We start from the raw sequence: 26,984 nt of genomic DNA, 5'->3' as shown, positions 1-26,984 counted from the left end.
AACCAAGTTTCAGCTCAAAATTTACCTATTCAGGGAAGGCATCTCCTACATTCCATTTTGCAAAAATCTTTCCTTTACAAGACATTCTATTTGTGCCCACTTACACTGTTACTCTTTGGAGCTCCTTCGAATACTTTTGATATTGTCCAGTAGTCACTATGTGAGTGCCATATTTTCTCGGAACAGTCTGTAAATTATTTGATAGCACAGAGAGGTTCTTCTACGTTTTATGTGTGCTTTCTTTGTTTCACTTTCTTTTAGGCACAGATATTCCACACATGCTTAGTGAATACAACAAAATAAAATTCCAGATCACAGAAAACTAGAATTCTTTGACCCTTTACATAGTAAATCTTGGTGTAATATTTACATGTAGGTAGGGCAAATGGAAAGGGGAGGACATTAAGATGTGGGGAGGGAGGGTTACCCAATGACAATCTCTCCAAAATTCTTTGTTTGTTTATTTTTGAGAGAGAGAGAGTGCAAGCAAGGGAGGGGCAGAGAGAGAGGAGGACAGAGAATCCAAAGCAGACTCTGCGCGACAGCAGTGAGCCCAATGCCGGGTTTGACCTCATGAACCATGAGATCATGTGAAGTCGGACACTTAACTAACTGAACCACCCATAGTGACGCATTAGGATATCTCCTATCATTCAGAAGGATTTAAGCAGAAAAAGTTAAAAGCCACTACTACTCTATTACAGTCATTGAATAAAACGCCTTTATAATGAGGTTTTCTTAGAAAATTCTAATAACTTAAAAAAAGATGTTGCATTAAACCACGACAGTTTAGGACCAAATGAGTGTCTGTTCAGCCTTACAAATCAAGAATAAATGGCCAACTAATATTGATTGCACAGGTTGTAACAATAAAGGGGCTTTGGCTTGTCAAGTTCCAGGGTAAACATTTTCTCTAGAGGCATTCAAATTGGGAATCAACAAATATTAAATCTTTTTGCCCCAACATGATGCTCCCAGAAATAAATTCAATTCTCTTCAAAATAAAAATTGACATGAGTGCTTACCCTGGCATAGCACTTAGTCAAGTTAATGTTTTCTTTTGTTTTCTAAGAATTCAATAGGCATTACAATGTCAAAAGCTTTCTACTACAAAATAGCCACTAAGTCTTTTCTGAGGCATAACCTCATGAAATTCTCAAAACCACCTTAGCATCCTCTTTTTTTAGATGAGGAGATCAAAGATTAATCAATAAATGGTCAAAGTTGCACAACAGCACATGACAAAACTTGGATTCAGTATTCAAGTGTTTTAACTTTTAAGTCCAAGCCCAGATACTTCCCAAGTACTTATTATATAATTACATAACACATTGAATTAGACACAGAACTTTGCTTCATAATTTTCACCTTAAAATAAAACCAAATTTTAAATTAGGATGAATGGTAGCTCTTGAAAAGGGATCATGGGATGATTAGTTTCTATATCATCTATTATCTTCAATATACATGAATTTTAGTCAGAGATTTTTATTGAGCATCACAGACCAAGTAGGAGTCTGGGTACTACATGCTGATTGAAATGTATTCTTTTGTTTTAGTTTTCCACTCTTTGTAATTCCGTTTTTTTCCATGTAAAGAGACAGATATTTAGGTGATATCTCTCATGGTAGTTATAAAAAATCCCAGTTACCGCTTCATCCTTTTCTGTGAATGGATCTACTATCCTGCTCACCAGAAGGGCTACCATTGTAATGATCCAGCACTGTGTACTTTCACAGGCATCCTAGAATCAAATGGTAATTATAACTGGGAAAGAAGTCAAGTTCACATTAGAAATCATTTGTAATAAAATTTCAGAATTTTGAATTCCTCTAAAATTATGGAACTTGTGTAAAAGTTATTTTAATCTGTTTTGAGGTTTCCCGTTCCTGTAGCCTGTTTAAACTTCTTATTAAAATCGCCTTTCTGGCCTTTCACCACTTTTGCAGGACTGACTCAAATCCCCAAGGTGGGGAAGAAGGGAGGGAAACAAGGATGATACTCAAAGACTTCCTCTAGCATTAGGAATCAGGGTCATAACCGTGTGTCTGAGATAGTTCCTTACGAAGGTTCCATGATGGGAGCAGTGCTGCAATTCTTTCCAGCCCAGGAAATCCGCACCCCTCCAGTTTCCCACATACAACGGCTGTCCTCGCATCTTGAGTTTGAAAAAAAATGAAGAACATTCCTTGACCACGCAGTCCAGTGGCTCAAATCTACTAGTTTTGCTGTTCTTTTATTTTGTCTTGAAGAGGCCTTGTCAAATAAGAATGAAAAGAATGTTCTGAAACGTGAGAAAATTCAAATTTCTTATTTAAAGCCTGGAGTTCATTAGCAGAAATATAGTCACTTATTTCAAGGGTCACTGGGTTACACAGAAGAGCTTCTCTGCTACCCGAGTCCCAAACCATTCACCTGAAAACAGTTTAGAAACACTCATGTCCATTAGCTTTCTACGGGGCCTAATTCATCTTTGCTGTACTTTGTCTTGTGACCCTGTCGAGGGCCCTGCTTTATGTGCTATTCCTTTTTCTCTTAATCACTTTTCAGTTAAGTAATTGTCTTGGTTTAATTGGTTGTAATGACTAAAACTGTGTTTATATTACACTGCAATTTTATTTTATCAATGACACATAGGTTAACTATTTTATTATTTACTGTCCAGTACAAAAATTTTACCTGGAAGAAACAATCTTTTTAACTGGACTTTTTTTTTTTTTTAATTGAACTATATTTATTGTAAACGCATTAAAGCTGAAATATAAATTTTGGCAAATGTGAGAAATTGCATGTTTTTGACATTACAGAGTTAGACTGGAAACAAAGAGATTTTATAAGATTGTAATTAATTCTGAGAGGTAGAATGTAATGACTGTGGGTTTCAGAGACTAACAAATCTGGGTTTGAATTCTGCATCTGGACTTACCAAGACATTTCTGAACTTAAATGGTTTCATTTGGGTTTTTTGGTTTAGGGGATTTTTTGTTTTTGGGGGGGGGGGTTTGTTTGTTTTGTTGTTGTTGTTTTGTTTTTTGTTTTTGGTTTTGTTTTTTTTTTTTTTGAGAGAGAGCGAGCATATAAGGGAAAGGGGCAGGGGGAGAGAGAGAGAGAGGGAGAGAGAGAGAGAGAGAGAGAGAGAATCCCAAGAAGGTTCCATGCTTTGTGCAGAGCCCGATGAGGGGCTTGATCTCACAACCCTAGGATCATGATCTGAGCTGAATCAAGAGTTGGACGCTCAACAGAGCCACCAGGCACCCCTAAATGGTCTAATTTGTAAAATTAAAATATTAATATCAACCCCATGCAGATTGCTTGAAGATCACAGAAGATAGATACAATGTACAATATTGAATCTAATGTTAGCTATTGTTTGTTTTAGCTTTGCCACTAACCAGCTATGCTACCTTGAGAGAACGACTTAATTTCTTTGTTTCAGGTTCCTCTGATAATAAAGACTAGATAATTTCAACGTTTTCCGTTAAAGCTCAGTTAATAAGTAAACCCTCTCTAAGGGTTCTCTGTAATTTTACATTAACCAGATTTTTTTTTCATGTTAACATTTTCCAGGTGAGTAAAGATGACACTAGCTGGAATTTGGACAGTAGTGTGAGGACAAGGTGACAAAAACAAAATGGTCAGCAAGAAGTGTTTCAGGATGGAACGCTGGGATAAGAACCAGAGCAAAAACAATCACATTTAGAAGATAAAACCACAGGTGAGTGATTAAATAATCTGTTTAAAGAATTTGTATTATGATTCCCTATCAGCTTTAATGAGTGTTCTTAGAAAAATCACTGGAAAAGTTTAATCAGCTTGCCTAATCTCAGCTTACTCAACTTGCAGCACTGAGGGTACCTACCACCTACCTAGTTCTGGGAGTTCCCATGAGAAAGACAGGGAGCTAAATACATTAAATGTGGTCATCTTTATACTTGTTCAAGTACTGACGTTTACAACACATTTACTGTATGTTTATCTGCCGGGGGGGGGAGGGGGAAGCAACTTTTTTTAAATGAGACCCATGCTTTATCTCTCATCAATAGTAGTAGGTTTTATTTTTAATTTGTTTTTACTTTGACACAGCCGTACTACTTTTCTAAATATATTTTGAAAAAACAACTTTATTAAGACAGAAACCATGTTTAATAATTCAGACTCTGAAGATAGCAACACAAAGTCTGAAACCTGAGAACATATCCTTTTTTCTTTACAAATGCAGCTGAGGAGTATTGGACACCCTTTCCCCTGTTTGTGAGCAGGCGGTCAAGACACATGCGCAAAAGAGTTTCAAAACTAAGTGCTTATACAGATCTTCCCTTATCTGTAATATGTATCTTAAATTTGGAATAAGTAAACTTTGTGTGAAAATCACCATTGTAAATGGGAGTGGGCATATGGCTAACCAGGTTGAAACTAATAGTTTTTCTATGATAGAACAGCTCATCCTAAAATATCTTATAATAAGAAACAATAACAATAACAAAGCCTTAATGACAACACTAATATCTACCTTCTTTTGAGCTTTTAATAATAGGCTCCAAGGGGCGCCTGGGTGGCGCAGTCGGTTAAGCGTCCGACTTCAGCCAGGTCACGATCTCGCGGTCCGGGAGTTCGAGCCCCGCGTCAGGCTCTGGGCTGATGGCTCAGAGCCTGGAGCCTGTTTCCGATTCTGTGTCTCCCTCTCTCTCTGCCCCTCCCCCGTTCATGCTCTGTCTCTCTCTGTCCCAAAAATAAATAAATGTTGAAAAAAAAAATTAAAAAAAAAAAAAAATAATAGGCTCCATGACTCAGGACTTTACGTACACTATGCCTTGCCTGGGAACACATTTCTTATATAACACTGAGAAAATATGTGCATAAATACAGTTGGATAATTTGAAATTTCATGTAATAGCTTGAGCCCATTTATAATGCTCAACTAGCTCTATTAAAATGCCATACTCTCTAAACAATCAACCACTCTTTAGACAACTAAAGGTATCAAAGCATGACTGACTTTAGAAAGCTGTCCCATTTTACTCCAAACATGGAGTATGACATTTCATAAAATTTCTCATTCTAACTTGAGATCCTCATCACATCGCAAGACTCCCTCCAGGCTGGTTTTTACCAATTACTCGCAAGGCAGCCTTTGGGATCTTTCGCCACTGTTCCTGCACCTCATTCTATTCCCTTCCCAACTTCATTCTTCCAACAGCACCAGGCCCAATTCCAGGCAAGAAAGAACAAAACAAACACATCGGTTATCTTCTCCAATTCTAGTGCAGTAACCATTGGGGTCAGTCCTAAAGGAGGAAGAAATTGTACAATTTCCTTCCAATGCAGATACTTTACACATGTATTTCTATTTGTACTTTTATTGATTATTCTTATATGAATCGGAAAAACCGGGACATGTAGGAAATAACAACAGGTCATTAAAGCTACAGGAAAACTCTCAAATTCACCTTAAACCTACTCTCTCAAAGGAGGGTGTAAAATTAATTTAAACTCTTAGTTTATGTCCTGGGAAGAGGAGTAGCCCAGTGTGCGGGGACAACAACAGGAAATGAAATAATCTTGAACTTTTTTCTAAGTACTTATTTTCTTTAGGGTTCTCAGAAGTCGGGATTCTGTGAATCTGGCTAAAGAATAACAAGGAAAGGAGCCCATCACCTTATGTGACGAGGTTCTTAATACAGAACACTTGAGAAGTAAGGGCCAGATATCTTACTAACAAGTGACAAAAAGAAAACCAGAGGATGGTTAGAGATGCAGGAGGTGGTAGCGCTACCTACGCGAGCAAAAGAGCAACGACCACTCCCTGAGACATTTCTAAATCAGGTAGGGAGTGTCAGAATTTCAACAAAGTACTGAGGATGAGGAATGCAACATGAATCTCTTAGCCAAAGGTAAAAGACAATGAGAGGAGCTGGACATGAGGAGTCTCCACTTGGTGGTTGATTTCTGGAGACATTACTCAAAATGATGAGATGGTATGGCTTCCAGCCTCAGAGAAGGCAGTGAGAATTAAGCTAACTGAAGACATGAGCGACACCCGCATGAATTTTGGGAACCGCTGCTCTGTAGTGAATTCCACTTCAGCCTAATGGGAGGAAGCAGGAAGCAGTCCCACTACTGGGTAAAGTGTTAAAATCTTCAAAGTTACTTTGCTTTTACCACTTCCTCAGGCTTAAGGATCTCAGCAAAAAAGCAGAGCAAAAACGTTTGTCTTTGATAAACAAGAATCGACCAACAGGAACAACAACACGGGGAAAATTACAAAATGAAACGCAGGGAGAAGCCATATCGGCATCAACTTCTACAGGCTTTCATGAGGTTGCACTCTGTTTCTGCCCAGACCCCTCAGCAGGGCAGGTCTTAGAGCCTTAGCATCACCTCCTGCCCCAGCCTGCTTGGTGTCCTCTCTTCTGGGGGCCTTCTGCTTCCTAGACCTCGAGAAGGTCTGGCAGACGCAGCTTAGGAAGCGACCAAAGCAGCGTGGTGGTGATGCCAAGGATGTCACTGCCGGAGAAGACGGCCCCGGCTCCTTGGACACTGAGAGCTCACAGGGCTGTATCTGACACTCCTGATGCATCGCACATGCGCCCTTATACTGCTGACTCTGTAACCTGTCCTGCAAGTAGAAGAGAGAAGTTAAAGCCTTCAACGCCAACACACATACGCAGAAAGGACATCACCCTCTGAGCCAGTTCTTTCATGCTTTATCTGGGCCCAGGGATCCCAGTTTGTTCCCCTAGCTCTTCATCTCCCACCTCCTTCCATTCCAGATGAAGGGCTGTCATTATTTTTCCTAGGAAAACGCGGCAAGCCCAGACTTTCGCCACCCCACGCCTCATCCCTACCTCACTGGGAAGGTCAGGATCATCTTCCTGAGCACTGAATACAGCCGGCTTTGTGTCTACCACCTCATCTTCTTCACTTCGTGGAGGCACAAAAAGTGTTGGAAGGATGGGGGCATGGTGGGTCTCCACCTTCTCCTTCCTCCTGCTCTTCCTCATTCTCTTTGTCCTTACAGCCTTCTTAAGACGTCTATGCGTTTTCGGAAGTGGATCTAACTTTCTACCCTGGACTGGAAGCATGACAGGGTCTTGTAAAATTTCACCCACATGACTCTCAGATGTCCCCTCCAATGGCTCTGATGATGATTCCAAGTTTCTCTTCAGAGGATCATTCTCCCATAGGTGGAAGCTGCCGTCTGTATCTTGAGTATCTGGTGATATGTTCAAGTCATCAGCGACATGTTTTGGGATGGAGATTGGAGATTCCCAGCTTCTTTCATTGAGGGTTTTTTTTTTTTTTTTACTTACTACGTTGACCCAAGCCAGCTTTGCAGGAACAAAAAGCTCACAAAAAAAGGACCAAGAGTCAAATGCAAAAGGAAGTAGTTAGTACCTGTCTCTTTCCAATAATTTATCTTCAACTATCCCAGACACAACAGCCATATTGATCTCAGACTTTCCCTCTGGATTTAACTAAGGAATTCAATGGCTTTCAGAGATAGTCCTCAGTTTGTTCTTCTTGGCCTGGGAGATCACAGATTTCCTAAAAGGAGAGAGAAAATCATTGAAATAATTGCTCCATGGACAGTGGAGCCCCTCCTAGTCACACAAAATCTATGGTTTAATAAGATTCTGCCAAGCCTAGCATGAATTCCTCTACAGAAACAGTACTTAGCAACTTAACCAAATTTCCAAAGCAGTATTTTTAAAAGTAAGAAAATTCTCCGTGTATATCAGAATCACCAGGGGTGCTCTTTGAAAAAGCAGATTTCTGGGATGTATCCCAGACCTAACATCAGAACTTCTAATGCTTCCTTACAGGAATTTGCATTTTTTTCCCAGGAACCTGCACTCTAAAATCTGAAAACTACTACTTTAGAAGGACACTTGATCCAAAATTTTATGGGACCATGGAGGTAACTATTCTTAAAAACAGCCCACTTTCCCCTATGGGTTTTCCCTAGTCATCTCACCCCCATAATCATCTCTCTCCTTTGAATTTATTTAATTATCATCACCTATTCTGGTATGTTATCCTTTACTACCTTCTGTCATAATTTAACTTCTAATCCTTGTAATAACTATATCTTCTAACCAAATTATAAGCTTCTCAAAGGCAGAGACTCAGACTTGTTAGTTTTCTACAGTGGCTTGCCAGGATTAGTGCTTCATAAATTGAATAAGTGAAGTAAATATGAATAGGTTTATATCCCAGCATACAAAGATTGATACGAGGCTGCTCTGTAGGAAGAATGATAGAGCGACAGAACACTAAAAATGACATAGGCCTTGGGGACAACCTAATCCAATTCCCCAAACTTACAGATGGGGAACCTCAAGTAAAATAATGACCCTGCCTAAAGTTGAGGGTGACAGACTTTTTCCATAAAGGGCCACACAGTAAACATTTTATTTAGGCTCTGTGGTCTAATGGTCCTATCATGAATATTCATCGCTGCATGGTAGCACAAAAGAATAAGTGGACAAATAATCATGGCTGTGCTCCAATAAAACTTTATTTACAAAAATAGGTGGTAGGTCAGATTTAGCAGCAGGCTATATATAGTATGCCAAGCCCTGGCTAAAGTCATATAATGAGTTAGCAGTATAGCTAGGATTAGAAATCAAGTCACTTAATTCCTAGCAAGTGCTCTTTCCACAGAGGAGTAGAAAACTATAGAATGAGAAAGAGCTTTTTCAATTAAAAGAGGGGCTTGAAACGAGGAAGAGATCAAAATATGTCTGGGTATGTTGTACTTCTAAGATGGTTTCTGATGACCCTTAGTCATTTACACAAACAACTGGGAGCTGAATTTTGAAACTGACCAATTTCAAGCAGACCCATCAATTGGTAAGGGTATGGAGTAGACTGAATATTTTCTACACACCTGCCTAGGAAAGCATACAATTTGGTCCCTTTTTGACTGAGGAGAAAATCCTATAGATAGGTAATGGAAAATACTTCCATGATTCATTTCTTGAAATTATTGTGGCCTTGTGAATACAGTTCCACAGTGCACAGTCCAATGACTAAAAGTTTCAAGTAATTACCAGAGGAAAATGGGGGCAGAGATAGGATAGGTTATCTAAGAAGTTAAAACCCCACTTCCTAATCCAAGATGCTCTTTAATAATGAAAGTGACCCTAGTATTAAAGATTAAGTAACCAAAGCCCTGAGGTTATTTCATATTCTGGGCTTTCTGAGAACTGTGAGGTCCATCCAGAACTGTCTGTTCTATTTTTTACTTCCACCCCTAAGGTGTTCCTCATGTCATTACTTCGCCTTCACAAAGTAGATGATTAACAAATATTTGTTGACTGACGGATTAATAGATGAATGAGTAAATAAATGAATGAAAGAACCAAATGCTATTAGAAAGTTCCTTGGTTTGTGGTTGTAAAAATAAACCAGAATTGGCACATTCTGCAAGAGGAAGTCTAATACTTTTTTAAGTTACCCCTCAGTGCAACTAATAGTGCCTTCACATAGTAAATGTCAATAAAAGTTTCACAAATGAATTAAAGCATTCGATGTAAGCCATTTAAATTGCATGTCAAAGTACAAAATCATATTGCTTGTCACAAAAAAAAAAAATGGTATCCAAGTACAGAATTTATTTACCAATACACTAGCATGGAATTTTTTGTAATTAGCTTCAGTTCCATACTGTTAGGAGAGATTGGTAAAATCTTTGAGAGAAGAAAGCTAATGTTAATAAATGAGAGAACTCAGGCACAGGTTTAATTTGCACCTTCTCTCAGAAACAACTATGCAGGCAGCATCTACAGAAGCAGCAGCCCTAGATGCCCCCGAAGAGGTGGGGCTAGGACTATAGAAGAGAAGTCACCGAGACAAATTCAAGCTTCTAAAAGTCAACCTGGCTTCTTCACTGCCTTGGCAACGGCCATGGGTCGGGTGTTCATCATGCCTCAACTGTATTTTGACAAGGCTCTACTCCCTCTGGGCCACCCTCCACAAAGGAGCTAGAATGATCTTTCTAAAACAAACCTAACCTGTCAGGCTCCTACTTAAAGCTGTGCTCCCTAGTCCCCCAGCAAGATGCTGGCCCTTGGTATCTGACTCCCTGTCTTCTGTCTCGCTCCACGTCTACCACTCACAGACCACTTGCCATTTCTTGGAGGCATCAGACTTTCTCAAACACTCCTCCTTTTGCCTACAATGCCCCTTCCCCTCTTCACTACCTGGCCTAGCTATAAGTATTACCTTTTCTTAGAAGACTTAGCTGACTTCCTCAAGCAGAAAGAAAACACATTTAATTCCATTTAGGTAACATTCTATACTTACAAAAATTATCCCATCAAACTGTAGGCTGTCTAGATATCTATGTCCTTCACTAGACTCGGTGCTCCCTGAACGCAGAAACTCTCGCTTCTCACATGATTTCTAGTGTCTCTGTGGTGCCTGGCGCCTGGAAGGTGGTCAGTGGTTGTGGACTTCACAATGCAGTTGTTTGGTCTGCCCCCCAGAGCAGGGGTTCTAGAGGCCAATTCACCCCCTTCCGTCTCTGAATGAACAAGCAATTGGAGTTTGGGAGACAAAAATTAAGAAGCTATAGCCAGGGCTCAGAATTAATAAATCCAGTTACCAATTCAAAGCCTGTGACCAGAGTAGCAAGTTTCACTCAGGAAAGAAAGAGCTCCTCAGGCCATGATTAGCACCACCCAGCATAATTCTAGAAGCATTCGCCACCCACATCCCCATGAGAATTACAAGGAAAGCTAGAGGAGGAGGTCCTACTCAGATCCCTGGCTTCCTGCAAACACACTTTCCTCCAGACTATACCATACTTCTCTGTCTTGCTGGTAGACTCTCAGCACTCCTTGCCCATCACTACCTGTCCCCCACCCCTGCTCCATGAGGAGCCTCCCCAAACTCTAAGTGATGCCTGCATCCTAAGTTTTTACCCACAGTCAGCATTCTCTTTCCCATAGAACATACACCCAGCTCGAGGCCTTGACTCTTTCTTTTAGTGTCCCTACCTGGGAACCTGCCCCGAGGGCTAGATGTGCTCATAGGCAGGGATGTTGTTCAACCCACAGAAGTCAATTGCCTGACAAGAGGTAAGAGATTTATATACCACATCAATCTCACTGCATCTGGGGCCCATGATCCCCTGGATTTCCCACATCAGAAGCTATTGGGTATATAATACAAGTGAATTCACATGTTTCACTCTGAGTCCCTCTGTCTTCATAAACCTGTTGCATTTCAGCTTTCTTTGTGATTGATTTTTCCCCCATTTTCACATATTACTTGAAGCAAAGCTGAGAGTATTAAAGCACTTGGATGAATTTGCTGCCTAAGCAGAGATGAAGCCAACTTAGAAGTCCTAAAACAACAAACTCTTGGCCACTGAACTTCTGGATAGTCCTGCAGAAGAGACTAGAGAAAAATCTCACTAATCATCATTGACAGTGAACTGACTGGCCCTCTTTAAAAATGGGAAAGAAATGATTGGCACGAACTAACTTTGCTTCTCAGTGACTCTCTGGAGAATTAAAAACGGAAGCCTCAGACAACAATTTTCTTTGAAGATGACCTTTCATATTAAATGAATAGCTGAAGAGCTAGTCTCAAAGGGAAAGAAAATGAATAATCTGTGAGGGCAAGTGTTCATTCCTGAGTATACAATAACAAAGAGACTAAAATATGATGGTAAACATTGCAGAATGTTGCATGACCAATTAAGTGTATTTTCATTTTCATGGTAACATTTATTGAGAGCCTACTATGAATCCAACAATGGGAAACCTGCTCTTTGATTAAAAACAAAACAAAACAAAAAAAACCCGATCAACAGAATTTAAATCAGGTGTTTTCTCACATTAGCAGACATGAGAATTACATGAAGCATGAAGGGCCTTTAAAACACAGATTGCTGGGATCCACTCCCGATGTTTTTGCTTTAGTATGTCTGGATGAGCACATTAGAGTATACATTTCTTTTTTTCTTAATTTTAATTCAAGTTAGTTAACATACAGTGTAGTATTGGTTTCAGGAGTAGAACCCAGTGATTCATTACTTATATATAATACCCAGTGCTCATCCCAACAAGTGCCCTCCTTAATGCCCATCGCCCATTTAGCCCATCCGCCCACCCACCTCCCCTCCATCAACCCTCCGTTTGTTCTCTGTATTTAAGAGTCTCTTATGGTTTTCCTCCTTCTCTGTTTTTACCTTATTTTTCCTTCCCTTCCCCTATGTTCATCTGTTGTGTTTCTTAAATTCCACATAGGAGTGGGGCGCTTGGGTGGCGCAGTCGGTTGAGCGTCCGACTTCAGCCAGGTCACGATCTCACGGTCCGTGAGTTCGAGCCCCGCGTCAGGCTCTGGGCTGACGGTTCGGAGCCTGGAGCCTGTTTCCGATTCTGTGTCTCCCTCTCTCTCTGCCCCTCCCCCGTTCATGCTCTGTCTCTCTCTGTCCCAAAAATAAATAAAAACGTTGAAAAAAAATTAAAAAAAAAAAATTCCACATAGGAGTGAAATCATATGGTATTTGTCTTTCTCTAACTGACTTATTTTGCTTAAGATAATACACTCTAGTTCCATCCACGTTGTTGCAAATGAGAAGATTTCATTCTTTTTCATCACCAAGTACTATTCCATTGAGTGTGTGTGTGTGTGTGTGTGTGTACCACATACCACATATATATACATTTCTGACAAGGTCCTGGGTAGTGCTGCTGGTTTGGAGAACTGCACTTTGAGATCCACTGAAAGATGAGACACACACACAGTCTTGGAACAGATTAAAAAGTGGGGGAGGTGCATTCCTAACCACATGCAAGCCGATAAAGATGTATAGGCTCTGAAATGATTACCTGCTGAGTTGATTCCTCCAGCCATGCTGCCATCCCACCTACACTTTGAGCTTTGGGGATGATATGGCCAGAAAGCAGTGTGCTTGCAATGTGGATACTGTTGACACTGGGTTTGCCAATGGGTTTCTTCTCCAGGGGCACCTCTGTCCCCTGACAATTTCCTTCAGTCTCAACCTCAGACCAGTTACAAACTTCAGAACATGAATGTCATACACACTAACTATTAAAAAGCTAGGAACGTTATTATATAAAGTAGCCATGAAGCAGTTTCATTTTTCTCAAGAAAATATGTGACTATTATCCCCACATTAAGTTCTTACTCTTTTCTAAAATTTCATCATCTCGTTTTAAGACTTTACCCCTCTGGGCTGAAAGTCAGTGCAGAAAAGAGCTGTGGTAACCTTTGATTTAGTCTAATAAAACAATAACAACACACTCAGTGGGTGGTTAAATCTGACAATATTTTGAGCTGAATTTTCTGTAGTAATTCAATTAAAAATCCCATGGCAAGCCAACAGAAAGCATACAGATCACCAAAGTTTTATAGTATTACATGCTTGGTCTTAAAATAGCCTATATTAATTTGGTGTCTTTATTTATTAAGCTAAATAGTTCAAGTAGAGTTTCTCCTAAATATAATTTAGGATAACCATTTATATCTGTACTGTTTAAAAACTTCAGCTGGCTCACATCATTATGGTGCTTAGAATCCCAATTAAAGTGGGAGAAACACTAATCAGAGAGTATATTACAGAAGCTGTATTAATATGACCGCAACAGTATCACTGTTTATTAAAGTTTCTGGGGAATCAACTCATGCTGGCTCCTCTATGTCCTTCTTCAATCAGCAAGGCCCCTGGAAAAGTAATATTGCCACTCAAAGCAAGCTGAAGCCATTCAGAATCACTAAATCGTTTGGTCACATCTATTCCTGCCAGGGTTCCTAGCCAAAGAGTCAATGGTCCTGGGCTCTCTTCATGCCTTCTCTAATGAAAGCCTTGGAACATTCCAGAAAACTTTAGCACTTCCTTTTTTAACCATGAATTGCACATAACTCTTCCAAATTCTTAGTCTATAATTTCTCATAAAACTCTTTGAGACCTTCTGGTGAAGATATATGGCAAGAGTTATTGGAGTTTAAATTGTTATCCTTCAATGTTATATGCACTGGATCATAACTCTATGGCTGTGGTTCCCTCATAAAACTAAACCACGAAGCCATTCTTTTCATTTCAAGCTTAACAGCACACAGGCCCATGGGTGAAGCAATATCAACACTCGAGTAATTTCTCAAAACCAAATCTCTTCTGCAAAAACAGGGTTGCAAATCAGTGGTGTATTATCTCCCCTCTGAACCTGTGAAGTCTGTAGTTGTCAGCCCACCCAGGTGGAATGATGAGGATAATGTTCATGCGTAGAAATCGGATGGGACTAAGAACTGTCTATAACTATAGAACTTCGATTTAGTCCCAGTTCCACCACTCCGTTGTCCTAGACAAGTCACCAAGTCAGGTAATTGTTCTAGGGGGAAAGGTGAGACCTCAGGTTTACCGAAAAATTTTTTAGCCCAGGTTCACAGAATTTGTTTAATAAAAATTACTGGCTCATGACACTCATCGTTGTCCATAACTGTCATCATTGCTCCATTCGTGGCCTTCTTTTTTATTCGTTGTCTTCAATGTTCATTTTTAACATATATACTCTTAGGTGTATACCTGAGAAAAGGTCATGCAAAATGTGCATTAGAAATATGTGTATGTAGGGGCGCCTGGGTGGCGCAGTCGGTTAAGCGTCCGACTTCAGCCAGGTCACGATCTCGCGGTCCGTGAGTTCGAGCCCCGCGTCAGGCTCTGGGCTGATGGCTCAGAGCCTGGAGCCTGTTTCCGATTCTGTGTCTCCCTCTCTCTCTGCCCCTCCCCCGTTCATGCTCTGTCTCTCTCTATCCCAAAAATAAATAAACGTTGAAAAAAAAAATTTAAAAAAAAATAAAAAAAAGAAATATGTGTATGTAGGGGCACCTGGGGGGCTCAGTCGGTTGGGCGTCTGACTTCGGCTCAGGTCATGATCTCACCATTCATGAGTTCAAGCCCTGCATCAGGCTCTGTGCTGACAGCTCAGAGCCTGGAGCCTGCTTTGGATTCTGTGTCTCCCTCTCTTTCTGCCCCTTCCCCTCTCACACTCTGTCTCTGTCTCTCAAAAATAAACAAACATTTAAAAAAGAGAGAGAGAGAGAAATATGTGTATATTTACAGAGACGCTATATACAATACAAAAAGCCTGGAAAAAATCCAACGTCCACGGTCAGGATAATGTGGTAGACTCCCATAATGCAAAAGTAAACTACAGCTACATTTGATAATATAGAGTCATTGTTTCTGAGTCTCTCTTTTGCCCTCTTAAATGGAGACAAGAATTATCTGTTTCTGAAGATTTAATGTAAAAACCCTTTGAAAATTATAACTAATAAATGTTAATTATTTTCCTCCTATATTCTCTATTCTCTAGTCCTATAAGAATAATCTGGAAGCACCATAGTGAAAAAGAGGAAAACAATAGAATCAGGATGATACAAATTTGGAGTTCCACTGCTGGAGTTCAACTCTCTAATCTAGCAATTATTTCCTGTGTGGACTCAGGTAAGTTAATTTACCTCTCTAAACCTCAATCTTCTCTCATGCTAAGTGGACACAAAATTAGTACCTACTTAAGAGGGTTTCAGTGAGCTAATCCAAGTACTTACTAGCACACTAGAACACATTAGAACACCATAACAAGTGTTCACATCATCAATAACTATTACATTAACAGGAAGCCCATAACACTTGTCAAACAGACATATCTGCTTTCCCCTGTCCTCACCTCACTCCCATTCACTCTCCCAATACAACACATGCACACGTGCACATTCACGCACACATATATTTTCTTTGCTTTTGCCCATTCTTCAGCTCCTCATACATAGCTTACACCGAGGATGATAAACACAATAATTAGGCCCAGAGTTCCTGTCTTGGACATCAGGGCAGAAATGGGAACAATTTTATCAGATTATAGTCCCGTTAAATATAAAATTTCTTGCAGAGTGCCTGTGTGGCTCAGTTGATTGAGTGTCCGACTTCGGCTCGGATCATGATCTCGTGGTTCATGGGTTTGGCCCCATGTCGGGCTCTGGGCTGAGAGCTCTGGCCTGGAGCCTGCGTCAGATCCTGTGTCTCCTCTCTCTCTCTCTGCCTCTCCCCCGCTCATACTCTGTCTCTCAAAAATGAAAATGTATAAAAAAATTTTTTAATTCTTCACAAAAGAATTTTGCTCAGAATTTCCGTTAAAAGCAAAGTTGATTTGCATTTTACTTAAAAGACCCGCAAATGGGGAAAGGCAACCATTTTCACAATTCACATAGAGTACTAAAAAAGTGTGGGAATAATTCTTTAAATGTAGCACAACCTAACTGGAGTAAAAATGATTAAACAATGCATTTGAAACATAAACATTTGGAAGGACATACTTCATAGTTGTTGATTTGTTAAACTGGGTCTGGGCAGGTCATGATGGAAGATGCTGGGACCTGACACTAGACCAGCCACCAGGGAGTATGGCCCAGCTGCAGGTGCTGGGAGAATGTCCAGTCTGGCAGGCAGAACAAAGTAGCTAAAAAATATGGCAGTACATAAGAGCCGATAATGCAGCTAGGAAATTGGCATCAGGAGGCAAACATGAAATAGCGGAAGTTCACTCAATATGAAAGCACAGCATGGTGCCAAGGAATTCAGAAGCAAAACATGTCCCAAGACTCAGGCAGGCAGCATCAGACAGCCTAATCTGTGACGGTGGAGCTTCAGTCAGCCAATGGTGCCAGGGTTGCGCCCTGGTGGCCGAGAGGGAGGAGGGATGGCAAGTTTTGGGAGGAACTGGGAAAGCTTGGCAAATTCCTGAGACAGGAACCAGTACAAGAAGTGCACTGAACCCAAAAGAAAAAGAGACATAGATGATTCTGGAAATATGGCGGAAGGCAAAGGCAGACTAGACGCCTAACTAACTTGATGCTGAGGAACAAATGTGTTCAGTTAGAGTTCCTTAAATGCCCCCCATCCCAGGTCTCAAATTCCGGCCACAGAGAGCCTAGAAGGCTCGGGGAACAATCTGTGCTCATGATGGTGGGTGCGGGTGCAGCTGAACCTGGAGAGCAGGAAGGACCAGACAATCATAAGACTGGCAAAACCAGGCCAGCAGTCCCAAAACTGCAATCACTATAATTACCCTGAAACTTCACAAACAAATAGCAGCGCTCTTATTTAAACCAAATCCCGGCACAACCACCACAAACATAATTAGGAAAGTCCATGTGAGTTTGTTTTAATGAACTTGACCTATAGTAAAAAGATAAGCCACTCATCATCAGGGAAATGCAAATCAGAACCACAGTGAGCTATCTCCTCACACCTGTCAGAATGGCTAGTATCAAGAAGACAAGGAATAACAAATGTTGGCATGTGGAGAAAAGGGAACCTTCGTGTACTGTTGTAATGTAAATTAGTGCAGCCGCTTTGGAAAAAGTATGAAGGTTCCTCAAAACCTTAAACATAGAAACGCCATATGACCCAGCAATTTCACTACTGGATATGTACCTGGAGAAAATGAAAACGATGAATTTAAAAAGATATGTGCACCCCTTTGTCTGTCTACTCAGCATTATTTATGATAGCCAAGAAATGGATACAACCTCAGTATCCATCAATGGAAGAATTGAAGAAGAAGATGCACTATATATGATATGTGGTATGTGGAATATCACTCAGCCATAAAAAAGAATGAAATCTTACCACTTGTGACAACATGGAAGGACCTTAAAAGTATTATGCTAAGTAAAATAAGTCAGAAAAAGGCAAAAAGAGCATGACTTCACTTAACGTGGAATCTAAAAAGCAAAACAAACAAACAAAAAGCAAAACCCAGACTTATCGATACAGAGAACAGATAGGTGCTTGCTAGAGGGATGGGGTTAGGGTGGTGGAACAAAATAGATAAAGGGGATCAAGAAGCACAAACTTCCAGTTATAAAATCAGTAAGTCATGGGGATGCAATGTACAGCATGGGGAATGTAGTCAGCCATATTAATTTGGTATGGTGACATACACACAGATGTCTGCCATAGCCATAGCCCAATTCATTTAGAAGAGTCACCACAAAACCATTTGTGGAAGTCAAGAGTCTCCTTTTTGGGGTGTGAACATTCCTGAGATGGAGAAAGAGTACTTTCCTAAGCCAAACATGCCCCATTTCTGCTGTGGCAGCCTATCCCTTACAAGTGCAATGACCCCTGGCAGCCTGGACCTCTAGACTATGCAGATGCAACCCATCAACAACTTCATGGTCAATGTCATCAGGTCCTAATAAGTGAGGGATCTTTAGCTGAATAGGTATTCGTGAGCAACTGCTCCTGGAATGCTCCAAAGCCTGATAATTAACAGCTGTGCACTGCAATTAATTTGTATTTATGCCTTAAATATTCAGGCAAGATATTATTTCTTGTGTATGGCAGATTCATATTTCATGCTGACTCTCAAAGCAGCAATAAGAAAAACAACATCAATTTTGTTTTTGTTTTTATTTTCTTAATTCAACTGTGCTGCCATTTGTATCTCAAAACACTGTTGCCTTGTATTCAGTGAGCAAATTCCAAAGCCCATTCAGGGGGATCATGGGGGGAAACTGGCAAAGGCATCCAAGACTTTCCCCAGGCTTTCACAAACCCTTAGAGAGTACCAGAAAGGACAATCTAAATTAAGGCGATGACACTGAAGTCTCGGCAGTCTTAATTCACAAACTCCATGTTCCCCGTGGGCATGTTACTTCATTCAGCAATTATTAATTGAATGTCCACCATGCACATGGTACCATTGAAAGGTTTGCAAAATGAAGAGATTAGATAGTATTTTTCCAGATTCTTCCAGCTTTATGATTTTACAAGTTAGCAAATCTAGAAAACACAGACCACGACTTCAAAGAGTTTACATTTCTGAAGGTGAGATCAGATTACACAAAGAAAAAATCCTAATACAAGGCAGGATCAATAAATGCAAAATATAAGAGACAGGTGTTATAAGACCATAGAGGAGACAGTGCTTTGAATGCCAGGTTGAGGAACTCTGTGGCAGTGGTTCTCAAACTCCAGCATGCATCAGAGATCAGTGGGCCCTACCACCAGAGTTTCTAATTCAGTAGGTCTGGAGTTGGGCCCCAAATTTGCATTTCACACAACTTTTCAAGTAATGCTAATGTTGCTGGTACAAGAACCACACCTCGAGACCCAGTGCTCCATGGGAAGCCATCAAAGTTGACTGCACAGGAGAAAACCATGATGGAAGCAGTGTTTGGAGATGGTTAATCTAGAGATAACAGGTAGGACCACTAAAAGGAGGTCAATAGATTTACAACAGGCCACAGGGAGGGCAACGGTCAAGGCCAGAGGACTTGGATTTCAAAGAAGAATCAGCTTGACCAGCACAAAATTGACTTCACTAGCATATTGGCTATTTGGTGACTTTAATTCATAAGGATTCCTGATGCACAGAATGGAACACTGAATGGGGACAATTTAGCAATGCTGTGTCCTCATCACTGCAGGCATGGTAAAGAATCCCTTGGAAACCACATCTAGCCTTACTCTGGAGCTGTCCAGATTGCCCAGGCATGAGAATTTCAGAAGCCTCTATTCCTATTTCTCTCAAGTTTCTCACAGTACTTCAAATCCCACCATTCGAGTCACTACTTTAGATTAAGGTGCTGACACCCTAAAGCCTCTTAAAATTATTGTGTATCATCCCGCACCTTAATTAGAAACTCTTGTGCCTCTGTCACTCCTAGGGGACCAAAGTGGTTTTTCTCTTGAAACCCCAACTTTGGGAACTCAGCTCTCTTTCACAGTGAGTCATTTGGATCCTCACACATTCCAGCCAGTAATTTAAGACATAAGAAGCTACATGGAGCGGAATTTTGGAACAGGAGTTATATGCCTGTCAGCAAATTGCAGGTATGCGGTGGTTACCAAGCTGCCTTTCTCGCTTCCCTTCAAAGTGTGTTTGCTTTACTGTCTCAGATTAGCCGGCCAAGGCCGCTTAGCGCCCACCCCACACTAACCACCTCTTTTTTTCAGCCTCCCCAGGCCAAATGGCCCAACAGCGGTAGCTACTTGACTCCCATCTGCCCTTTCCCACACCTCAAAGCCACAGGCCATTCCTAACCTCTGTCAGATGGTTACAGAGTTTAAGCTCAATAAAAGGGGAGTCTATGTGAACTCACACTGAGCTTCTTTTCCCCAAGACCTGGCCCTCCTTGCTCTGCTCAACCAGTCTGCTAAATCACTACTTAGGCCAAAGTCTCTATCTCTATTTCTTGTGGACATGGGGCCCACCGACTTGTCCTTGTCACTTTGTCAGTCCAGTTCCTATCCCAACCCTTTCTTAAACATTCCTGAGTGAATTTACAACTATCCATAATTCACCCACCTCTTTCCAAAAACAATGAACAAGCTCAAATCCCTGAAACAGCGGTCTTTGCTATTTATTGTCCAAAGTCCAAATCTTCCACAGTTCCAGAGCTCCACAGTTCCATGTGGAAGTGATTCCAGGCAGATTCCCTAGCCCTCCTCTACCTGCTCCTCCCCAGTTTGCTCAGGTAACAGCAAAATCTTACTCCTCTCTACCCAGGTTACGGTTTCTCTGACCTTTACCCAAGAACTAATGCCCCAAGAAGGAAGGAAGAGAGTTCTAGTCTGTATCTGGGTCAGCAGGTTTAAGGGCTTGCTTCTTTGTTTGGCTGGCATTTACTAAGTGTCAGGCCATGGGCTAGATGCTGAGGACATGGAGATGATTTAAAAATAAACAAACAGAGGTGCCTGGGTGGCTCAGTCAGTTAAGCAGCTCTTGATCTCAGCTCAGGTCATGCATGATCTCACGGTTAGTGAGATCGAGCCCCAAGTAAGGCTCTGTGCTCCTGCACAGAGCCTTCTTGGAATTCTGCCTCTCCATCTCTCTGCTCCTCCCCCACTTATTCTCTCTCTCTCTTTCTCTCTCAAAATAAATAAATAAATTTTAAAAATAAACAATAAGCATAGTTCCTACTTTTATGGAGCTTTAATTCTAATGGTCAGGTGCCACTGACCTGACTTCCTAAATTTGGATAAAAGACCAGAAAATTAATGTGAAGTGAGATTCCTATTTGGAAATAGGTCAGAGGGTTTTTTTTATTAATATAATCAACGTGTATCTCAGCGTGTGAGAAGTCTGCTTGAAAATTACTTTAAAAAAGAAAAAGGACTTACACCTGTTGCAGTCTGTTTGATGACCCAGACAGAAAAGCGTTTCTAAAGATTTTGTCACAGTGTAACGCAATCTCCCTTGATTGTTGCCCCAGGTGCCTTTCCCTCATTGAAATCTATCATTAAAAGAGGATCCTACATGTCAGATTAAATGGGGAGAAGAATAAAAGAAGGTCCTTTTCCCACCTTCCGGAGTTGGCATCAGTAAAAAAAAAAATGTATTCGTGAAATTTTGTTTCTAATACAAACATCAACTTTTCACCTAGCAGCAAAGTTCTTTTTTGCACTTTCTTGCTAACTTGTTTCTGATTATAAAAGCAATACATGCTTATTATAGGAAATTTGGAAAATATAAACAAGTATAAAGACAAGACAACACCTGCAATCTCACTGACAAGCAATAATCACTTTTGATATTTTGCTTTATTTCCTCCCAGTGTTCTTTATTTTTCTATTCACGTAAGTGTTCACACACATTTTGCATACTTCTGATCATGCCATATGTATGTAATTTTGTATTCTACTTTTTATTCTCACCATTAGACAAAAAAAAAAATGTCCTTGTGTAATTATTATTTGAAAACATCAGCAAGGCTAAATCTTCATTCTTATAATGAGTTTATTTCTTTCATTAATCGAAGTCCCAATCTATTGTGTGAGAGACCTACTTCTCATTTACTCTAAACTTGACCTTGAGATCACACCAAAGAAAAAAGAAAAAAAGGAGTAGAAAAGTATTGATAATAAAATCTCTTAAATGAATTGAGGAAACTCTGCAAACCACACCTTCCTCTCTAAAGAGAATTCCAGCAAACTTGAGAGATGTGAAGGTGGTGTCCAATTCTGCCTTCAGACCTAACAGGTAGGTTTTTAAGATTTCACGTTAGAGTCCAGTCTCCTGGCTATTGACCCTCATCCTAGAAACATGAAAGGCATTTTTTTTTTTTAAGTAAAGTTCAGAATTCCAGTTTTCAAGCTTGAGATAACCTGGCTTGGCTATTCTCAAAAAAAAAAAAAAAAATCAAGGATTTTTATTAAATTGACATGAACTTGATATGAACCAATGTGTGATATACTTTCTATAAAAGAGAAAAAAATGTTAAAAATCTAATACATTTTATTTTATATGGAGCTTGCAAGTGACATATCATTTTCTCTTGCTTAATTTTAAAATATATCTTAATTTTTAAGTAACTATTATTTTGAACATAGCTTTGTTGATTTGATCATAAAAGTAGCCCATAATCATTCCAACTTCTTTCTTTTGTATTTTATCCTCTGAATGACCCTATGAGGTGAGCGAGTAGGCAGAGGAATATTGCTATGCTGGCTTCACAGATCAGGTCATTCAGAATCTGGAAATGTTAAATGACTCGTCCAAGGTCACACAGGAAGTCAACACCCTTCTTTTCAGATAATCTATTTTGAGCATCTTTTATAGAAATACGGTTTATCTCTATTCTGTTCAGAAATGTATAGCACTCTACCCAATGCTATCACACAACACATTTTATGAGGAAAACTGACAGTCTCAAGTTGGCTCCAGAGGAAGGTGACCAAGATTGTGAAAACTATAGAAGCCATGTTCCATGACCAATAATGGATGAAGGAACTTGGTATATTTAGCTTGGAAAAAGAAAACCAGGAGATAAGACGGCTCTTTCAGTGTTACAAAGGCTGTCCTAATGGGCAGGTGAGCAGACTTGTTCCATGTTGCTCCAAATATTGGACAAGAACAATGGACAGAATTTCAAAAGAAACAGATTTCTGCACAATGAGAGATTTGTCTTTTGGACCAATGGAACTGTTCAACTGTGGAGAAAACTGCTCTCCCTCTAAGACGGTGAACTCCTCTGCACCAGCAGGCACTGAAGAAAAAGCTGTCAGGGATATTCTGATGACTTTTTTGGTTCCTGCACCTTCAGTCTACTTTTCCTTTGTTTTTCTTGGCTCACTAATGAAATACACAGTGCACAGCACGTGAGCGAAGAGAAGCTACGATGAACCAGGTGCTTCCCAGCTATGTTTCTCAGCTGATTAGAATCTCCGGGGGTGGCTGGCGGCTCCCCATGAATCAGAAGCCACGGAGACCTCAGAGAAGGAGCCTGGGAACTGCCGGTTTTACACGTGCCCCGGGGTGACTGCTGTCCTTGTGGAAGTTTGAGAAAAGTTTTCAAAACATCATTTTATCCATTCAATTCTCACAACAATCTTGGAGGGCAGATGAGAAACTAACGCTCAGAGTTATTGAGCAATGCGCCCAAAGTTACACAGCTGTGCAGGGATTCACACTCAGGGAGGTTAGTCTGGAGCCTGGTGGTATCTTACCTACCCTCCATGAGATTCTGAAAGAGAGATACAAGACAAGGAAATGAAGATGGGTTTTATTAGATGTGCATTTGGGGTTTTTAAAAAATAGGTCACGGGGCGCCTGGGTGGTTCAGTCTGTTGAGCAACCGACTTCGGCTCAGGTCATGATCTCACATTTTGGGTTCCAGCCCTGTGTCGGGCTCTGTGCTGACAGCTCAGAGCCTGGAGCCTGCTTTGGATTCTGTGCTTCTCTCTCTGCCCCTCCTCTGCTCGCGCTCTTTCTCTATTTCTCAAAAAATGAAATAAAACATTAAAAAAATTTTTAAGGGGCGCCTGGGTGGCGCAGTCGGTTAAGCGTCCGACTTCAGCCAGGTCATGATCTCGCGGTCCGTGAGTTCGAGCCCCGCGTCAGGCTCTGGGCGGATGGCTCAGAGCCTGGAGCCTGTTTCCGATTCTGAGTCTCCCTCTCTCTCTGCCCCTCCCCCCGTTCATGCTCTGTCTCTCTCTGTCCCAAAAAAAATAAATAAACGTTGAAAAAAAAAATTTTTTTTTTAATTTTTTTTAAAATATAGGTCATGAGTCGTTGGTATGCACGATAAAATGTGGAGGCATGTAATTGGTGGTGTTCCGATTTAGGCAGGGACTATGTTGAAGTTCGCTTTCTCGTCTTTCATGAACAATTGTGAAAAGAGCGTACTAACCAAATAAGTAATTTCAACATGATTACAAAGAGAACAACATTTTAATACACTTAGCAGAAGCAATTTACATGCATACAATTAATGTGCTAATTTCAGTGATCTTTAGCTATTCATTAAAACAGGCCTGGCAGGTCCTGTACTTGGCAACACTTTGTTAGTCATTTCCTGCTATTACTTTATATACTCGAAAGCAATCAGCCATCTATAATTTAAGACTTTTCACTAATTAAATAGCCCTTTCTCTAATTATGACCAAATTAGAGAGGTTAGTGTGTGGATAAATATGTTTGTATTTGGCACAAGTATTCAAAGAAGGTGATTTCTCAGTATGGGGCAACAGAGACCAACATGTGATCGACAGTCTTCAACACAGAGTACAGGGAGAATGTTAGAGCGTGCAAGAAAGGCCTTTTGACTTAAAATCTGAGCAACGGAGGAAAAGTATTCTCTTTGAGATGGGCTTTATGTTCAGGCTTGTAAACCAAGCAAAGTCTGGATTTGTTGACCTTCAGGGAATAATACAAGGATCATCTGTTTTTTCAGGCCTTTGCCCAAGAGATGAAATGGAATGAGGGTTCGGAGAAAAAAGAGTTAAAGGTTGTGTTTGCAGGAATGTGTTTGCTGACATTGATCAATGGGTAATTTTGCGATTGTAGGTTTATTCACATAGAGGGTTCAAAAAACAGATCAATAATGAAGCAATGGTGAAGATGCCAAAGAAAAGGTGATTAATGAAAAATATGGTGGAGGTACAATCTGCCACGTAGTATGAATGTGCCTTCATTCAGCACCCTATAAATAAATATGCATCTGATGGAAACAGAACATTCCCTTGGAATGTCGTTACAGCCGGGCAGAATCTCATCAGAGCCCATGCTTCAAAGAGCAGTTCCTCATGTCCACAGAAGCAAGTTTAAATTCTCTTGTGTAAAGTCTCTGTAAGCAGTTCCACTCTTGCATTATGCATGATTCTGACATCTTGTAACATGAGCGGTGTTCTAATAGTGATTTCCAATTTTATTTCCTGGGTTACATTTTAACGATCCTATTTAGGTTAGCATTTTACTTTGGCCACGTATCTTGTTACATTTCCTCATATAGCATTTAATTACGGTAGCAGAGCTGTAACCTAGCATTGTATAGATGCACAAGGATTTAGTGTAGTCTTTAAAGAATTTATGGCTTTTAAGCCAGTGCTTTGTTCCATCATTTTCACTGTGCCAATTTCATATGTAATGATGACTGTTAGGCAGGATCCTTGCTCCTTGCACCAGGGAACTGATAGTAAGTAATAATGAGCTGTGCTAAAAGTAAATACCAAAATCTAAGATAGCCAAAGATGACAGTGGGTTGTAGGTCTTTCCTAAGGTGATGACACTCAAGTTCTTAGAAAAACAGGAAGGGTCAACCTTAAGTGAACTTGCGAAGAAGCCAAACACTTCACTCTTCCCCTTCTTGTGTCTCCTTCTGCAGCCTCTTTGCAGGAGCCCAGGCTTTCCTCCTTGTTGACGTTGCCTTTAAAAAAGGATTTGAGGGACACCTAGGTGGCTCAGTCTGTTGAGCATCCGACTTCAGCTCAGGTCACGATCTCGAGGTCCATGAGTCGGAGCCCGCATCAGGCTCTATGCTGACAGCTCAGAGCCTGGAGCCTGCTTTGGATTCTGAGTCTCCCTCTCTCTCTCTGCCCCTCCCCTGCACACACTCTGTCTCTCTCTCTCAATAATAAATAAACATTAAAAAATATTTTTAATAAAAGGATTTGAAACCAATCCTCAGCACCTGGGTGGTATCATATCAGAAATATCTTCTCTATGTTTCATGTATATCTAAGTGCTATGTATTATTTTGGAATGTCAGTACCCTATTTCAATTATTCCATCACTCAGTAGATAAGTGATGGCATCTGAGCAGCGAATGTGAAACCAGGTTTCTTTCCAGATCTCGTTTTTCAATGGTCCAGAGAAGATATATCTACATTGCACTAAGGGTAAAATGAAATGCTTTCAATTAACCTCTTAATTTGGTCCATGCATCACAGCGTTGAGAAATATGATGATTCATGATTCGTTTTAAACTTTTACTGAGCAGTTTAAGCATCTTTACTGATAACCAAATGATGACCACACACGCTCCTCTCCGTGAACTGTGATAGACACATCTAAGAAAAGTATGTTTATGTGTAATATGTGTCATGTATGTAACATACCACATGAAAAGCAACATACATTGTCTCAATCAACACGTCTGCATACAATTGCACAAAGGTGTCCAGAGGAGGAGGCAGAAGGCAGGGCTGAAATCCAGCCCAATCTCTCCTGGCCAAATCTAGGACAACACAGTGTTATCCTTAACCGATGATGCTTTCTACTAATTGGTCCCCCCAAGAGGAACACCTGTTTCTAATTCCCAGAAAGGCAATGTGCTAGTGTTAGCCAGGGCTCCTTTCATACTCGGCACAACTCCAGAAAGAGTGTATGCGTATAGGTGAAGACCACAAAAGTGAGAGGAATTAAATTACTTGCTTCAAGCCCCACAACTACTAAGACACTTTGGAAAAATGAGACCTTTAAATACCACGCTTCCTCCCCAAAAAAGAAAGATTGAGGGGAAACTCACATATTTCCTTTATGTGTGTCTGCTCAGCTCAATTGTTGGGAGCACTGTGTTTATGAAACCACAGAGCCAGCAGGTTTAGTTAAAGGCACTGAACTATACTTTGTGCTAAGTCATGACTGTGCTCTCCGCAGAGCGTGTTGGGGATGCAAAGCAAGGAGAGGAAGGAGTTAATAGTGTGGTTCAGTGGTTCTCAA

General features: G+C 40.5%; 1 protein-coding gene and 1 long non-coding RNA gene across 4 annotated transcripts; one reads left to right on the top strand and one right to left on the bottom strand.

Moving 5' to 3' along the window:
* The first annotated feature begins 3,557 nt into the window (after positions 1 to 3,557).
* On the top strand, positions 3,558 to 21,424 carry LOC147577465 (uncharacterized). Of its 3 annotated transcripts, none has more exons than XR_015240324.1 (4): positions 3,558 to 3,715; positions 15,360 to 15,481; positions 19,771 to 19,876; positions 21,259 to 21,424. It is a non-coding gene; the product is annotated as an uncharacterized LOC147577465 (long non-coding RNA). The 3 variants fall into 3 exon arrangements; XR_015240325.1 differs by having other exon boundaries at positions 19,758 to 19,876; XR_015240326.1 differs by lacking the exon at positions 19,771 to 19,876.
* Positions 5,049 to 7,379, bottom strand: LOC112850500 (uncharacterized protein NECTIN3-AS1-like; the record flags this gene model as incomplete). The annotated part of the gene is made up of 2 exons (XM_025914163.2): positions 5,049 to 6,616; positions 6,846 to 7,379. Coding segments are annotated over 2 exons (849 nt in total), but the record flags the coding sequence as incomplete, so codon positions are not given.
* Positions 21,425 to 26,984: the final 5,560 nt, after the last annotated feature.

This window comes from Puma concolor, chromosome C2, assembly GCF_028749965.1.
Source record: "Puma concolor isolate L17-30 chromosome C2, mPumCon1.1.hap2, whole genome shotgun sequence".
Lineage (NCBI taxonomy): Eukaryota > Metazoa > Chordata > Mammalia > Carnivora > Felidae > Puma > Puma concolor.
Note: the sequence above shows the minus strand (reverse complement) of the source record. Positions and strands in the feature narration are given on the sequence as shown.